The 18,340-nt window shown below is 42.5% G+C and overlaps 1 protein-coding gene across 1 annotated transcript in view; it reads left to right on the plus strand.

Moving 5' to 3' along the window:
* The first annotated feature begins 1,461 nt into the window (after positions 1–1,461).
* LOC141161593 (uncharacterized) overlaps positions 1,462–18,340 on the plus strand; it is a 674,484-nt gene continuing 657,605 nt past the window's right edge. The window contains exon 1 of the mRNA XM_073646616.1: positions 1,462–1,612. Within this exon, the coding sequence (XP_073502717.1) occupies positions 1,548–1,612 (65 nt within the window). The 5' untranslated portion in view covers positions 1,462–1,547. The remainder of the gene's footprint in view (positions 1,613–18,340) is intronic.

Consider the following 18,340-nt stretch of genomic DNA (forward strand, 5'->3'; position numbering starts at 1 on the left):
AATGTCATATGGTCAGATGAAACCAAAGTAGAACTGTTTGGTAGAAACACAACTCATCGTGTTTGGAGGAGATAGAATGCTGAGTTGCATCCAAAGAACACCATACCTACTGTGAAGCATGGGGGTGGCAACATCATGCTTTGGGGCTGTTTCTCTGCCAAGGGACCAGGACGACTGATCCGTGTGCATGAAAGAATAAATGGGGCCATGTATCGTGAGAATTTGTGTGCAAACCTCCTTCTATCAGCAAGGGTATTGAAGATGAAATGTGGCTGGGTCTTTCAGCATGACAATGATCCCAAGCACACCACCAGGGCAACGAAGGAGTGGCTTCGTAAGAAGCATTTCAACGTCCTGGAGTGACCTAGCCAGTCTCCAGATCTAAACCCTATAGAAAACCTTTGGAGGGAGTGGAAAGTCCATGTTGCCCAGCGACAGCACCAAAACATCACTGCTCTAGAGGAGATCTGCATGGAGGAATGGGCCAACATACCAGCAACATTGCGTGCCAACCTTGTGAAGAATTACAGAAAACGTTTCACCTCTGTCATTGCCAACAAAGAATATATAACAAAGTATTGAGATGAACTTTTGTATGTGACCAAATACTTATTTTCCACCAAAATTTGAAAAAATGTTTTTTCCAAATCAGACAATGTGATTTTCAGGATTTGTTTTCTCATTTTGTCTCTCATAGTTGAGGTCTATGATGTCAATTACAGGCCTCTCTCATCTCTTTAAGTGGGAGAACTTGCACAATTGGTGGCTGACTAAATACTTTTTTTCCCCACTCTATCTATCTATCTATCTATCTATCTATCTATCTATCTATCTATCTATCTATCTATCTATCTATCTATCTATCTATCGAAACTGCAGGCACATTCTACCTTTGCCATGTAATTTGATTATAAGTAACATCATAATTTAAATTGCATACAAAATTATGAGAACCCCATATTAAATTGTTATTATTATAAATAAAGTGAAATAAAGTGCAATAAATTAAATATGATAGCAAAATGCACAGGTATAAATTTCAGTTTGTTAAAACATACATCAATGTCTTCATTATGTGGATATAAAATTCCCTAATACAGGCATAATGTTCCATAAAATATTATAAGAACTCAATTATACAGGACAGGTGTAATTAATATTATACAGGTGTAATTATATTATAAAATAATTATTACAATATGGCCTGAGGATGCATTACTGTGCTAAATTCATGCATAATATAGTAGACAGTAGCATTGCGCTGTATGCAGCATTTGTTAGTACATTTACAAGTGCAAGAATCTTTCTTGGAAAATGTAGAAACCTCACATACAAATGTTAATGTTAATGATTAGTACAATGAGTTTTCCCTGGTTGAAGCAGGATTAGAGAGTAAAGCATACAATTAAATCGTGTTCTGCAGCCCTACCCACAGCTCCTAGGAGACATTAGGCAAACACTCGGCTTCTGTAGCTGCTCTATGCAGCAACAGTAGTGAAGTCAGCTCAGTGGGTTTCCTCATTTAGATTTGTCAGTTCTGCAAAACTATGGGCTGCAATGTTCAAGATGAATTTGCACAGCAATCTGGACATTACAGTGTGACTGATCTCAGGTGAGAGATGGTATATCCCCTGCAATTATACAAAATGTAGTGACTCTGGATATCTGTTCTCCTAACCATGTCTCCAGAGAGACAACCCATTAGTAAATATTTTTAAGCATTAACTTTTATTTTCACTATACCCGCTTGATAGATATGCCAAATATGCATATTAAAACGTATTTGACCACCGCTTGCTTTCTTCAAAGTCTAGGCACAGAATCAATGAGTTCTGTCATCTTGACCTGTGGAATGTTGGCTCGCAAAAATTCTACAATCTCTGCACAGAAAGCCGGTTTTCATGAATATGAACTTTATTGCACATTCAAACAAAGCCAAGACATGTTTTATGGGATTTATGTCAATGGACTTACTGGCCCATAGAAGCTTCCAGATGCTTTTTTTTGCCAGTATGCTTTGTTCAGTAGCTTACACTGAGGATTTCAGGTCATCTTCCACTATTCTTAAGTGGCCTTCTAAAGAAAACATCCACTAGATTCCTGTAAAATGGAGCTAGTTGCCACACTGCTAAAAAGTCTTAAAATTGGCAGGCAAAGAAGACATCTGGAAGGTTTCATGGACCAGTTAGTCACCTGACATGAATCCCATAGAACATGCTTGAACATTCACAAAAACCTACTGTACATAGAGAGGTTTTTGAGTTTATGTGCCAAGTGAGTCAATATTCCACAGGTCAAGGTAGCAGAACTGATTTATTCTATGACCAACTTTGTTAAGACTTTAGAGAAAGTAAATGGTGGGACAACTAAGCATTAATATGCATATTTGGCATTTGCATCAAGTGGATTATAAAAGAGAAAATACAAAAATCATTACATCTGTTTATTATGTGTTTTCTCTAGATAATCTATGGTACCTTTGGATTACATTTAGGATAACTGTCCTCCTCTAGTGCCATGTAGTGACTTATGTGTAACGCTAAAGTATGCAGATTAGTAGACACAGACTGTCATAATATAGATGTGCCTTCTGACAATATGACAGGAAAAATGTGTGGGATGTGAATTAGGAAGTGTTTACAAAACATTTATTGTGGGTACGTTTGAGGCGCATGGCAAGAAAATCTCAGCCCAGGTAAATGTGTAGCGGCTGTAAGGGTCTAGGGTACTCGGTAGCCAGGCCGGCAGTCTTCCAGGGAGGTCACGGTGGCAGTGGCCCAGCTCCGTGGCCCTGGCCGAGCAGATGAAGGGAGTATTCGTAGTCTTTATGTGACGCCACCTGTGGTGCCTGGTTAGGGATGACCAGCTCTGCTGTGTGGACCCTGGGGGATACATGGTATAGCAGCTGGGATGAAACACTTCCCACAGGTGAAGTGGGCCCCCAGGTATTGAGAAAGCTTATATGAAGGATGCCGGTGAGGGAAACAGAGTGCAGAGAGCAGGGCGGCAGCAGTGATGATAGTCGTGGTCTTAGCACAGCTGCAGGGAGGCGCAGAAGAAAAAGACAAACACGAGGAATTCAGTCCGGTTACCTTTACTGCAGAGAAAGCTGTGGAGTCCGGGGCAGTGGTCACTAGGTCCAGGAGGGTCCGGTCAACCTGGAAGCAGTCGGAGTCCACCCCATCAGGTGGGTTTGGAGGCCTGCCTGCTGCTCTTCTCCATTGCAGGCCCCGCTGCCTGTGAGCTATCATGCGGTCCCTTTTCTTCACTCCTGCCCTAAGCTCCTTACTAGCAGGCGGTGCAAACCTATAACGGGTACTGCCGTCTTGGGTGCAGCTCCGGGCTCTAGTTATACCGCTGTGCTGCCGGGCCTCTGCTTGTGGCCAAAAAACTTGCAGTCTCCTGTCCCCTAGATTCGGTTGCCGGGATGTGCAATGCCCATACAACCCAGGGCTCTGGCGTCCTCTACACCGCTGCCTGGGGTGAGCTCTTCACTTGCTCTGCTCCCCAGAACTTTCTCCTTCTACCTCTGCTGCTTTCTCCCCCTCTCCCTTCCCTTTCACACTCACTGACTAACTCATCCCCCCAGCTGGAAAAGGCAGCTCCCCAAAATAGGGTGTAGAGCTCCCCCTTCAGGTCAGGGATCAGAACCTGTGTGTGCATGTGGGGTTTACCTGACGTGGGGAGCTCCTCCTGCTTCCAAGCGTAATATCACCTCCGGTGAAGGAGGCAACACTGCTGTGGCAACCGGCCCATGGGGCGCCACATGTGCAACTGTATACCACACAGCTGTATACATAACTGAACAGAAGATAAATCTAAAATAAAATCAATGATTGGTGTGACCACTCTTTGCCTTCAAAACAACATCAATTATTCTAGGTTCACCTGCACACAGTTTTTGAAGGAACTCAGCAGGTAGGTTGGTCCAAACTTCTTGGAGAGCCAACCACAGATCTTCTGTGGATATAGGCTTGCACAAATCCTTCTGTCTCTTCATGTAATTACAGACAGACTTGATGATGTTGAACTCAGGGCTCAATATCATGCTTTACTGTTGATTGCAGTCACTCAATTATTGTACTGCCCTTCAGTCCTCCAGTGAACAAGCTGTTACAGCCAAATAGTTCACGTTTTGACTTATCAGTTCAGAGCACCAGATGCCACTTTTCTGCAGCCTAGCTTCTAGGTTTTCATGAAAAATTGAGTCTATTGGCCTTGTTTCCATATTGAAGCTATGGCTTTTTGGCTAGACTTCTCTGATCAGAAGATGGATGCCACTGGTTGCTGCCAGTTCTGATTACACTGCTGGATATCCTGTGATTTAGAAGGCAAGAAAGCATGATGTGCCTTTTATTTGCTGCACTACATTTTCTTGGCCAATCAGTGCTTCTACGTTCCTCAACTTTGCTCATGTCTTGGTGCTCTAAATGTCGAGAAAGATACTTATCCATAATGCAGTGCCATCAAGGAGGCCTTTGACTTGCTTTAAATTTATTCTGCAGTGTGACAATGACCGTAAACATACAGCAATGTCATTAGGAACTATTTTCAGCTTAAAGGAGAACAAGGAGCTCTGGAAGTGATGATATGGCCCCCACAGAGCCCTGAATTCAACATCATCAAGTCTATCTGTAATTACATGAAGAGACAGAAGGATTTGTGCAAGCCTAAATTCACAGGAAGTCTGTGGTTGGCTCTCCAAGATGTTTGGAACAAACTCCCTGTGTACCTCGAAAAATCTGTACGGCTTTGCTGTTTTGAAGGCAAAGGGTGGTTATACCAAATATTGATTTGATTTAGACTTATCTTTTGTTGATTAACTTTCCATTTTACTAATTAACAAAAAAAAAATATCAATACTTTTACTTTTGAAAGCGTTTGCATAGTTTTTTTCTACATCTGCCTAAAATTTTTACACAGTACTATATATATTGACACATTTCTGCCAATTGTACACTATACCAAAAAAATACTGTTTTGGCCCAAATCAATTCAATCAAATCAAGTCAATATTCTCTGGATTTGTTTGCCATGTAACTCGGGCGTCTATCTTGGCATACATACTTGGTTACATATTACACGTGGTGAACCTAGCCTTAAAAGAACTCCTTTGCTTCTGTTTGTTTAGGTAACTTTAGATAGATTATGTGGTCTTAATGTGAGTGGAAGAGTAGGTATTTCATCTTCTGGCTTGCAGAGACAAACATATTATAATAAAAAAGTTAACTCACAAACTTCTATACTTTTAAACAAACGCTGTTGTAAAATGGCCCACACGTAATATCTATCATTTGAATAAGACAATTTGCATGCATTGAATATGATATTTATTTTTTGGACTGGATTTATAAAATGTGACAAAGGTAGGGAAGGGCAAGGTAAACAAATACAACTTTTAGCCCCTTTAAGAGTTTTTTTCAACACATACTGGAACTTTGATACTGTCCACTGAATTAGATACTGAAGGCGTAAGCTAAATACAAAACTACCGAGTCTCAATGACATCCTAAGCCTAATGATCAAGTGAAATTTCAGTTTTCTTTTTTGCTCCTTTTAGATGGTGGCGCTTGTCCACTGCAGTAAACAAACATGCACAAATGTGACATATGTAACCATCACATATCTATTAATATATATCAAAAACTGCCCCTGTGTTTTAGCATTTACATAATTAATGTAGAACATATCTGATGGTACAGAGAGAGGTATTATACTGGCAGAATAGAAGAACTGAAATTGGTGAAATAGGTGATCAAGATTATTAAAGATTTTGATGTGAAATTTCTTTAGAAGGCCTTTACTATCCGTGCTGAGACCTTTAATCATTAGTCACTTGAGAGATTGAGAAGGGAAGGAAAATAGGGGGAAAAAAAAGTTAAAATAAAGTTTAAAGACTAATTAGTTTTTTTATGTGCTGTATTTCTGAAAAAAAAAATAAATTGCATGCTTTGCAGCACTTAAACGCAATAAAAAAGTACAAAAATATCTGATTTAATGATCCAAAGTCATGGCTAATTTGTATCCGAACAATCATGAAAAGTCTTTTCTAACTATAAGTTCTGTTCTAGAAAACCTGCTCAAAAGCTTTCAAAATATGTGTCTCCCCTAATGCGATATGGTAATATATACATTAAGTATATGTGAAATGTAATAAATGATATGTATGTGGTATATTACTATACATTGCCTGGGGCAGGTGATAAAAATGGATGAACATGACAAATTATTCTCATATTTTCCACATCTGTCATCTAAGTAGAATACTGGTTTGGATGACAACACTTTTTGATGCTATGTATTCTTAAAAAGTGAGTGGGTGTTCATTTTGTCTCCTGTGTTCTCTATAAGATAAAGGCAGCACAGTGGTTAAAGCTATTAAAAAAGTCAATCCTGTAAATTGAAATAATTTCTTTGGCTTACATAGGCTTTTTGACAGGGAAGGTATAATCTGAAGTTCTACAATTATTTTGGGGTCTTCAGCCTACTTCTGCTAGCAAGCATTCATATCAGTGTTCAATCATAACCTAATGTTAATAAAGAGAGTCATGGAGAAGAGTGGCACAAACACTGCATTTGGAGACCAAGTTTACAGAATGGACAGTACTTCAACTAATATTGGTCATTATTCAATGTGAGAATATTGTGGCATTGCACAGTAAGAATATTGTGGCATTGAAGGGCAGCAGAGTCTAGTGATGTGGCTGTCCAGTGGGCGCAGCCTTGCTCAATACAAGTCTATGGAATGAGGCCGCACGCACTAGTCGGGCTCTGCCGGGAGTACGCATAACGCATAAGTACCCGCCAGTCCCGGCTCAGAAATTGGCGAGACCTCACCTAGCACAGTGAGTGCACTTGAAGGATTCATAAGTCTGCAGTCACACAGAGTGACTGCAGACTTATCAATTTAGACTGGACAACCCCTTTGAAGATTAACTAAACCTATGGTAAGTTTTTTTTTAATATTTTACCTATGGTAATTTTTTATAATATTTTGATGTTCTTTTAACTGCAAGAATTTCTGTGGGCGCCCAGATCCAGAGACCCCCAATAATATTTAAAGGGAACCTATCACAATAAAAATGTAGTCCAATCTTCAGGCAGCATGTTATAGAGCAGAGGGAGCGGAGTAGATTGATATATAGTTTTGTGAGAAAAGATTAAGTATAACCTGTGTTTTAATTATTTACTTGTCTCCTTTTTCTGGGATCTTTGGTCCAGTGGGTGGTCCGATCAGTGACTGACAGCTTTCTTTATATAAGTGTACATACAGAGATAGCTGTCAGTCACTGATAGGACCCAAAACCCCCAAAAGCACAGTTTTAACTGATTAAAACACAGGTTATACTGAATCTATTCCCACATAACTATATATCAATCTGCTCAGCTTCCCCTGCTCTATAACATAGTGCCTGCAGTTTGGATAGCACTGTCATGGCGACATGTTCCCTTAAAAAAACATTGAGAAGGGTATCCTGAGACATGAACCCACAGCTCCTGCCTGGCAGCGAACAAAGAGTGGAGTACAGATGCAATAGAAAACATAGGCTCGAATAAGACATCAAAAAATAAAAAAGTACCACGAAATATAAAAAATGTACCAAAGGTTTCATTACATTTTGACCCCTTACTAGTGTTGAGCCACCCCCGTAGTGTTCGGGTTCGGTTCGGTTCGTCGAACACCGGGATGTTCGAGGAACTGTTCGTCGAACTGTTCGTCGAACACCTTAGAACACCGTCGAACACCGTTAAAAGCAATGGCAGGCAAACAAAAACACATAGGAACACATAGAAAACACCTTCAAAGGTGTCCAAAAGCTGACAAACTGCTCAGAAGACGCTTTCTTTAAAAAAGCCGGCCGGCAATTCAGCAGCGGCAAACACCGGTACCCGACAATTTAGACATGAAGGAATAGAGCATCACACATAGATTAGATAGATAGAAACATGTCAGTCACATATATATGAAGTACAGTGACAGTGCTGCTTACTGTACTTGTCATTTAGTGTAAAGGATTTATTAAAAAATATAATAGTGTTTTCGTGCACCGTCTCTTTAAAAAAGCCGGCCGGCAATTCAGCAGCGGTACCCGACAATTTATAACAGACAGAATAGAGCTTCACACATAGATTAGATAGATAGAAACATGTCAGTCACATATATATGAAGTACTGTGACAGTGTTGCTTACTGTACTTGTCATTTACTGCAAAGAATTTATTAAAAAAAATAATAGTGTTTTCATGCACCGTCTCTTTAAAAAAGCCGGCTGGCAATTCAGCATCTGTACCCGACAATTTAGAATAGAAGGAATAGAGAATCACACATAGATTAGATAGATAGAAACATGTCAGCCACATATATACGAAGTACAGTGACAGTGTTGCTTACTGTACTTGTCATTTAGTGTAAAGGATTTATTAAAAAATATAATAGTGTTTTCGTGCACCGTCTCTTTAAAAAAGCCGCCGGCAATTCAGCAGCGGTACCCGACAATTTATAACAGACAGAATAGAGCTTCACACATAGATTAGATAGATAGAAACATGTCAGTCACATATATATGAAGTACTGTGACAGTGTTGATTACTGTACTTGTCATTTACTGCAAAGGATTTATTAAAAAAAATAATAGAGTTTTCATGCACCGTCTCTTTAAAAAAGCCGGCCGGCAATTCAGCATCTGTACCCGACAATTTATAACAGACAGAATAGAGCTTCACACATAGATTAGATAGATAGAAACATGTCAGTCACATATATAATAAGTACAGTGACAGTGTTGGTTACTGTACTTGTCATTTAGTATTAAAATAAAGGATTTATTATTAAAAAAATTTGGCGTGGGGTTCCCCGTAATTTTAGTCTCTAGCGGAGGTTAAGCAGACAGCTGGGGCAGATGTTTGAAGCCTGGGAAGGGGGTAATACCCACGGAGCTTCCCAGGCTACTAATATCAGCCCCGAGCTGAATACCTAGCCTTTACTAGCTATTAAAATGGAGGACCCCCCCAAAAAAAATGACGTGGGGTCCCCCCTAATTTAATAGCTAGCAAAGGCTAGGCAGACAGCTGGGGGCTGATATTAATAGCCCAGGAAGGGAGCCATGAATATTGGCCCCCTCCCAGGCTAGAAACACCAGCCCTCAGGCGCCCCAGAAATGGCGCATCCATAGGATGCGCCAATTCTGGCACTTAGCCTCGCTCTTCCACGCTGCCCTGGTGCGGTGGCAGGGGGTAATAGGGATGGGGTTGATGTCAGCTTATAATGCCAGCTGACATCAAGCCCAGGTTAGTAATGGAGAGGCGTCTATAAGACACCCCCATTACTAACCCCATAGTCAAAGTTAAAAAAAAAACACAAACACCCAGAAAAAAGTCCTTTAATTGAAATAAACACACAATTCTTTATTGTTCTAAATTAAACCATACTTACCATCACGCCCATTCCAGCTGAAGCCAACGATCTCCTGCAATAAAAGAAAAATAATAAAGCAACCTCATCCTTACCTTTCCATGGTTCCCAGGACAGCTCCAGCTCTGCTACATCGAGATGACAGGCTGGACCGCAGCAGAACGCTGCCATGCCGCACACACTGAGAAGCGCAGGCATGCTTGCGCTCCTCAGTGTCTGACTGTGACGGCATCCAGATGAGCCGACAATGAACTCGGCTCACCTCATGTACGTCACTGACAGCGTGGGAAAATTCTCCCGCACTCAGCGCTTCAGCGTGAGAATTTTCCCACGCTGTCAGTGACGTGCATGAGGTCAGCTGAGTTCATTGGACATGACCTCGGCTCATCTGGATGCCGTCACAGCCAGACACTGAGTAGCGCAAGCATGCCTGCGCTTCTCAGTGTCTGCGGGATGACAGGCTGGATGGCAGCGTTCTGCTGCGGTCCAGCCTGTCATCTCGATGTAGCAGAGCTGAAGCTGTCGTGGGAGCCATGGAAAGGTAAGGATGATGTTGCTTTATTATTTTACTTTTATTGCAGGAGATCGTTGGCTTCAGCTGGAATGGGCGTGATGGTAAGTATGGTTTAATTTAGAACAATAAAGAATTGTGTGTTTATTTCAATTAAAGGACTTTTTTCTGGGTGTTTGTGTTTTTTTTAAATACTTTACTAGAAATTCATGGTGGTCATGTCTAATATTGGCGTGACCCCATGAATTTCGGGCTTAGGGCCAGCTGATAATGCCAAGCTGGCCTTAACCCCTTTATTACCCAGTGAGCCACCGCACCAGGGCCCTGGATGAGTTGGGTACAGCGCCAGAAGATGGTGCTTCTATGAACGCGCCATTTTCCGGGGCGGCTGCGGACTGCAATTTGCAGCGGGTGGGGCCCAGAAAGCTTGGGCCTCCCTGCGCTGCAGATTCCAGCCCCCAGCTGCCTAGTTGTACCTGGCTGGACACAAAAATAGGGCGAAGCTCCACATATTTTTTTTTTAAATTCATGAAATTCATGGAATAATTAAGAAAAAAAGGGCTTCCCTATATTGTTGTGTCCGGCTAGGTACAAATAGGCAGCTGGTGGTTGGGAGCAGCCCGTTCCTGCCTGCTGTACCTGACTGGACACAAATATAGGGCGAAGCCCCACATCAATTTTTTTTTCATTATTTCATGAATTTCCTGAAATAATTTAAAAAAAATTGACGTGGGGCTTCGCCCTATATTTGTGTCCAGTCAGGTACAGCAGGCAGGAACGGGCTGCCCCCAACCACCAGCTGCCTATTTGTACCTGGCCAGACACAACAATATAGGGAAGCCCTTTTTTAAAAAAATTATTTCATGAAATAATTTAAAAAAAATTGACGTGGGGCTTCGCACTATATTTGTGTCCAGCCAGGTACAGCAGGCAGGGACGGGCTGCCCCCAACCACCAGCTGCCTATTTGTACCTGGTTGGACACAACAATATAGGGAAGCCCTTTTTTTCTTAATTATTCCATGAATTTCATGAAATAATTTAAAAAAAAAATGCGTGGGGCTTCGCCCTATTTTTGTGCCCAGCCAGGTACAACTAGGCAGCTGGGAGCTGGAATCCGCAGCGCAGGGAGGCCCAAGCTTTCTGGGAACCACCCGCTGCATATTGCAGTCCGCAGCCGCCCCAGAAAATGGCGCGTTCATAGAAGCGCCATCTTCTGGCGCTGTACCCAACTCATCCAGGGCCCTGGTGCGGTGGCTCACTGGGTAATAAAGGGGTTAAGGCCAGCTTGGCATTATCAGCTGGCCCTAAGCCCGAAATTCATGGGGTCACGCCAATATTAGACATGACCACCATGAATTTCTAGTAAAGTATTTAAAAAAACACAACACCCAGAATAAAGTCCTTTAATTGAAATAAACACACAATTCTTTATTGTTCTAAATTAAACCATACTTACCGTCACGCCCATTCCAGCTGAAGCAAATGTCTTCTGCAATAAAAGTAAAATAATAAAGCAACCTCATCCTTACCTTTCCATGGTTCCCACGACAGCTTCAGCTCTGCTACATCGAGATGACAGGCTGGACCGCAGCAGAACGCTGCCATCCAGCCTGTCATCCCGCGGACACTCAGAAGCGCAGGCATGCTTGCGCTCCTCAGTGTCTCGCTGTGACGGCATAAAGATGAGACAAGCTCATGTCCAATGAACTCGGCGCACCTCATGCACGTCACTGACAGCGTGGGAGAATTCTCCTGCACTCAGCACTTCAGCGTGAAAATTCTCCCACGCTGTCAGTGACGTACATGAGGTCAGCTGAGTTCATTGGACATGAATGAGCTCACCTCATGCACGTCACTGAGAGCGTGGGAAAATTCTCACGCTGAAGCGCTGAGTGCAGGAGAATTTTCCCACGCTGTCAGTGACGTGCATGAGGTGAGCTCATTCATGTCCAATGATCTCAGCTCACCTCATGCACGTCACTGACAGCGTGGGAAAATTCTCCTGCACTCAGCGCTACAGCGTGAGAATTCTCCCACGCTGTCAGTGACGTGCATGAGGTGAGCTCATTCATGTCCAATGAACTCAGCTGACCTCATGCACGTCACTGACAGCGTGGGAGAATTCTCACGCTGAAGTGCTGAGTGCAGGAGAATTCTCCCACGCTGTCAGTGACGTGCATGAGGTGCGCCGAGTTCATTGGACATGAACTCGTCTCATCTTTATGCCGTCACAGCCAGACACTGCAGAGTGCAAGCATGCCTGCGCTTCTCAGTGTCTGCGGGATGACAGGCTGGATGGCAGCGTTCTGCTGCGGTCCAGCCTGTTATCTCGATGTAGCAGAGCTGAAGCTGTCGTGGGAACCATGGAAAGGTAAGGATGAGGTTGCTTTATTATTTTTCTTTTATTGCAGGAGATCGTTGGCTTCAGCTGGTATGGGCGTGACGGTAAGTATGGTTTAATTTAGAACAATAAAGGAATGTGTCTTTATTTCAATTAAAGGACTTTATTCTGGGTGTTTGTGTTTTCTTTTAACTTTGACTATGGGGTTAGTAATGGGGGTGTCTTATAGACGCCTCTCCATTACTAACCTGGGCTTGATGTCAGCTGGCATTATAAGCTGACATCAACCCCAACCCTATTACCCCCTGCCACCGCACCAGGGCAGCGTGGAAGAGCGAGGCTAGGTGCCAGAATTGGCGCATCCTATGGATGCGCCATTTCTGGGGCGGCTGACGGCTGGTGTTTCTAGCCTGGGAGGGGGCCAATATTCATGGTTCCCTTCCTGGGCTATTAATATCAGCCCCCAGCTGTCTGCCTAGCCTTTGCTAGCTATTAAATTAGGGGGGACCCCACGTCATTTTTTTTGGGGGGGTCCTCCATTTTAATAGCTAGTAAAGGCTAGGTATTCAGCTCGGGGCTGATATTAGTAGCCTGGGAAGCTCCGTGGGTATTACCCCCTTCCCAGGCTTCAAACATCTGCCCCAGCTGTCTGCTTAACCTCCGCTAGAGACTAAAATTAAGGGGAACCCCACGCCAATTTTTTTTAATAATAAATCCTTTATTTTAATACTAAATGACAAGTACAGTAACCAACACTGTCACTGTACTTCATATATATGTGACTGACATGTTTCTATCTATCTAATCTATGTGTGAAGCTCTATTCTGTCTGTTATAAATTGTCGGGTACAGATGCTGAATTGCCGGCCGGCTTTTTTAAAGAGACGGTGCATGAAAACACTATTATATTTTTTAATAAATCCTTTACACTAAATGACAAGTACAGTAAGCAACACTGTCACTGTACTTCGTATATATGTGGCTGACATGTTTCTATCTATCTAATCTATGTGTGATTCTCTATTCCTTCTATTCTAAATTGTCGGGTACAGATTCTGAATTGCCGGCCGGCTTTTTTAAAGAGACGGTGCATGAGAACACTATTATTTTTTTTAATAAATCCTTTGCAGTAAATGACAAGTACAGTAACCAACACTGTCACTGTACTTCATATATATGTGACTGACATGTTTCTATCTATCTAATTTATGTGTGAAGCTCTATTCTTTATGTTGTAAATTGTCGGGTACAGATGCTGAATTGCCGGCCGGCTTTTTTAAAGAGACGGTGCATGAAAACACTATTATTTTTTTTAATAAATCCTTTACACTAAATGACAAGTACAGTAAGCAACACTGTCACAGTACTTCATATATATGTGACTGACATGTTTCTATCTATCTAATCTATGTGTGAAGCTCTATTCTTTCTGTTGTAAATTGTCGGGTACAGATGCTGAATTGCCGGCCGGCTTTTTTAAAGAGACGGTGCATGAAAACACTATTATTTTTTTTAATAAATCCTTTACACTAAATGACAAGTACAGTAAGCAACACTGTCACAGTACTTCATATATATGTGACTGACATGTTTCTATCTATCTAATCTATGTGTGAAGCTCTATTCTTTCTGTTGTAAGTTGACGGGTACAGATGCTGAATTGCCGGCCGGCTTTTTTAAAGAGACGGTGCATGAAAACACTATTATTTTTTTTAATAAATCCTTTACACTAATTGACAAGTACAGTAAGCAACACTGTCACTGTACTTCATATATATGTGACTGACATGTTTCTATCTATCTAATCTATGTGTGAAGCTCTATTCTTTCTGTTCTAAATTGTCGGGTACCGGTGTATGCCGCTGCTGAATTGCCGGCTTTTCATGTTTCACTGTGAGCACTGTTCCCATCGATTTGGGCAATCACTGTAATGCCACAACCACCATGGCTGTGGCATTACAGTGAGTGGCAGACAATCCCTGCATGATTGGTGCTCTAAATAGCACCAGACATGCAGGACACGCTTTTGGTGCACGAACAGTTATCGAACATAACCTCGAACAGCCGAATTTTTTGCAAATCGTTCGGGTTCGTCGAACAACTCGAACACCGCCCAAAACAGCTCGAATTTGAGATTGGCGAACAGTTCTAGTCGAACACCGCTCATCTCTACCCCTTACCAACATCTGCCATACAAGTCGGGAGCAGGTGTATGGAACAGGCTGATAGGCTGAGCCCGATCCAAACCCGGCATATAATAGCTGTATGTCATAGCCAGGACCTGCGCCTAACAGCTGGTGGAGTACAGTCCGTGACTGTTGACCTGTTAAATGCCGCTCTCGATCTCTGACATCAACAGTTACATTGCGTGGGGGCATGTCATTCTATGCGCTCATCGGTGCCTCTCTTATGCAATTGCAGGGTGCTGATAGGTTACTATTGCAGCTGGGAGACTGCTGAAAGCCTCTGTGCCTACCATCACAAAGCTCCATTAAAATCCAGCCTGTGGCTGGGCTTCAAAGGAGACTGTGATTTTCACCATATGCAGCAATACTGTGGTATTGCTGAATATAGTACATGCGATCGAATAATTAGAGGCTCTATTCCCTTAAGCGGACTAATAAATAAAGTAAAAAAAAGTTTAAAAGAAAAAAGTTTGAATCACCCACCATTTCCACCCATTAAAAGATATAAAAGATTGTGGTATCACCGCATCCAAAATAGTTCAATCTATCAAAATATAAAAATATAAAAATAATTAACCCAATCTGTAAACAGCGTAATCAGAAAAACATTAAAAATGCCAAAATTGCGGGTTTTTGGTCAACAACGCCACAAAAAAATACAGTAAAAAGTAATCAAAGTGTGATATCTTTCCCTAAATATCAATAAGAAAGTCATTTAGCCCGTTAAAAAACAAGCCATCACACAGCCCTTTTGACTGAAAAATAAAAACTTTATGGGTGTAAAATGGCAACATAATAAAAAAAATTGCTTATTTTTTTTTTACTAATTTCTTATTTTTTTCACCAACAAAATAATACAAGAGTTTGACAAGTGTAGTATCGCCGTAATCATACTGATCTGGACATTCATGTTACCAGGCCATATTTACAACACAATGTGTGCCATAAAAAGAATTCCCCAAAAATAATGTCAGAATTACGTGTTTTTCACAACTTCACCGCACTTGGAATATTTTCCAATACACTATGTGGTAAAATGAATGGTCTTATTCGAAAGTACAACTTATTTTGCAAAAAACAAACTCTCGTACGTCTATGTGAACCAAAAAGTAAGAAAGTTATGGCCCTTAGGAAAATGGGGGGGACAAAAACACAACAATTGAAATTGCCATGTCGGGAATGAGTGAAGCATTCTCTACAAGGCTGCCATTGATATTTTCACAGTCACTATATAATATTAGATCTTTCATATAGATCTTCACAGACCATACCGGTGTAACAGGCCAGATTAGCCACCCCACCCAGAGTATACCCAAGGTTAAAGTGGCCTAGGCCAGATTATACCCCGGGTATATTCTGGCCTAGCCAAACTATACCCTGGGGTATAAATTGGCCTAGGCCAGATTATACTCCTCCTGGTCAGAATATACCCCAGCTGCTATAAATCAGATTTTTCAGGCTTTTGAGTACCATTGAGTGATATACTCAATAACAGGGCCCCAGGGAGCGCACGGGACCCCTGGCAGAACACGGGGGGGGCAGAGACAGTGCATGGGGCCCCAGACAGCGCACAGGGGGAAGAGACAGCGTACAGGGGGGGAAGAGACAGCGCGCAGGGCCCCTGTGCACTGTCTCTGCCCCCCTGTACGCTGTCTGGGACCCCCTGTGCGCTGTTTTGAACCCCCTGTGCGCTGTTTTGAACCCCCTGTGCAATGTCTGGGACCCCGTTCTTGAATATATTACTCAATCTTGTGCAATGTCTGGGGCCCCTGTGCGATGTATGATGTCTGGCCCCCCTGTGCGTTGTCTAGGGCCCCTGTGCATTGTCTGGGGCCCCTGTGTGATGTCTGGGGCCCCTATGCACTTTTTGGGATCCCCTCTGCGATGTCTGGGGCCCCGTTCTTGAGTATATCACTCAATCCTGTGTGATGTCTGGGGCCCCTGTGCGATGTCTGGGGCTCCTGTGCGATGTGTGATGTCTGGGGCCCCTGTGTGATGTTTGGGGCCCCTGTGTGATGTCTGGGGCCACTGTGCACTGTTTGGAACCCCGTGTGCGATGTCTGGAGCCCCGTTCTTGAGTATAACACTCAATCCTGTGCGATGTCTAGGGCCCGTGTGTGATATGTGATGTCTGGGGCCCCTGTGTGATGTCTGGGGCCCCTGTGTGATGTCTGGGGCTCCGTTCTTGAGTATATTAAAGATTAAAGTATATTAAAGTATATTAAATATCAGATTTTTCACGTTTATGAGCACCATTGAGTGATATACTCAACAATTACATAATTTTTCAACAATTTATTGTTTAAAACTCTAAACACACAGACTTTTTTTTACTTCAACCAGAAAACCTTGACAATTCATAAAAAACTTGACTCTTCAGGATTTAATAAAAGTCATAACATTCTGAAACTTCAGCTTATAAAGGTACCTTTACATGGGGCAATTATTGGTTCCAGAGAGGCTTTCGGCCGATAATCGTCACATGGCTGGTGACAGGACACTACAATATAAACGTTCAAAGGTAAGCACTGATAACAACATTAAAACGATCATGCTTGTTTTCAAGATAAAGTGCCTGTTCTGTTGTTGACTGCAGATTGAAGCTTGCGGGATTGATCAACCAATCCATAGTGTTACCGACTTTTGTGTGGATGACGATGTCACAACTCAATAGATTTGCTGTGGCTATGATTTCTGCATCAGTTGCCCAGACTCCATCACGAGAGATGCCAGAGGTGTTCACATATTCATTCACATCTTGATTAAAGTAGCCCTGTAGTTTTTTTGACAAGTCAGTTTTCATGTGGTGATGACTTTAGCTCTGAGAAGGGAGTAGTTGTACTCTGTTCCTGTCAGGATATAGCTGATGGCCTGAAAGTAGCAGTTCCCATCACCTTTGGTTTTATATGTGCGCCGTGGTTGTCCAAGATCTCTTGTGCATCCAAAGTACACAACCCTACTAAACGTAAGGTCAAGAGTGGTGGTAAGATACTTCCTTCCTGAACTTGGTAGTGAGTTGAAAGTCTTGCTTTGCTTGTGTTTCTGTGTGGCAGAGTCACTGAGACAGTCATCAGGGGACTGGGGTGGTAGAGAAGTCTCTTCATCCTGGTAAGTCTTAAGGTTGCTGGCATGATAGGTGTTGCTTAGTATCTTGCCACTCTTATTGTTCTTAAGTTTTACTCGTCCCTTGGTTAAGGATTTCACAACTAAGTAGGGTCCAACCCAGCGTGGTTCCATCTTTGAACCCATGCGATGAATATGACATTTATTCTTGATATAAACAATGGTGCCAGCAGTGATTTCTTTGCTGCTGTTGTGTCGGAGATCAAAGGCACACTTTTGGTGTTCCTGAGCAGAATGGATGTTAGTACTAGAGATGAGCGGTGTTCGACTTGAACTGTTCGCCAATCTCAAATTTGAGCTGTTTTGGGCGGTGTTCGAGCTGTTCGGCGAACACGAACGATTTGAAAAAAATTCGGCTGTTCGAGGTTATGTTCGATAACTGTTCGTGCACCAAAATCATAACTGGATTTTTTCTCAGTAATGATGCAAATTAATGTTAATACGCAGTTTGAGTGTATAGCGGGGCGGGGGGAGGGGCAGGGGATGGATCTCTGCAGGAATAATGAAGATCTCCATTTTTTTTTCTCTTTCCCGCATTTACAGTGGGGAGGTGCAATCTGTCAGCCTATCAGCAGCGCACACACGGAGCGAAGTGCTTTTTTGCACACAAGCAAGGGCATGTGTCATTGGCAGTGTACGTCACATGTCTTTGCCCTATAAGACCCAGCCATTTTCCCCGTCGCCACCATTTTCTCACTGCTGCAGCTGCGTGTTAGACGGCACCGCTGTTGCTGTGTGCGCTATACCTTGTTAATTTCAAGCCAAT

The sequence above is a fragment of the Phyllobates terribilis genome, unplaced genomic scaffold, assembly GCF_046119375.1.
Source record: "Phyllobates terribilis strain yellow unplaced genomic scaffold, ASM4611937v1 Scaffold_9__5_contigs__length_417890890, whole genome shotgun sequence".
NCBI lineage: Eukaryota > Metazoa > Chordata > Amphibia > Anura > Dendrobatidae > Phyllobates > Phyllobates terribilis.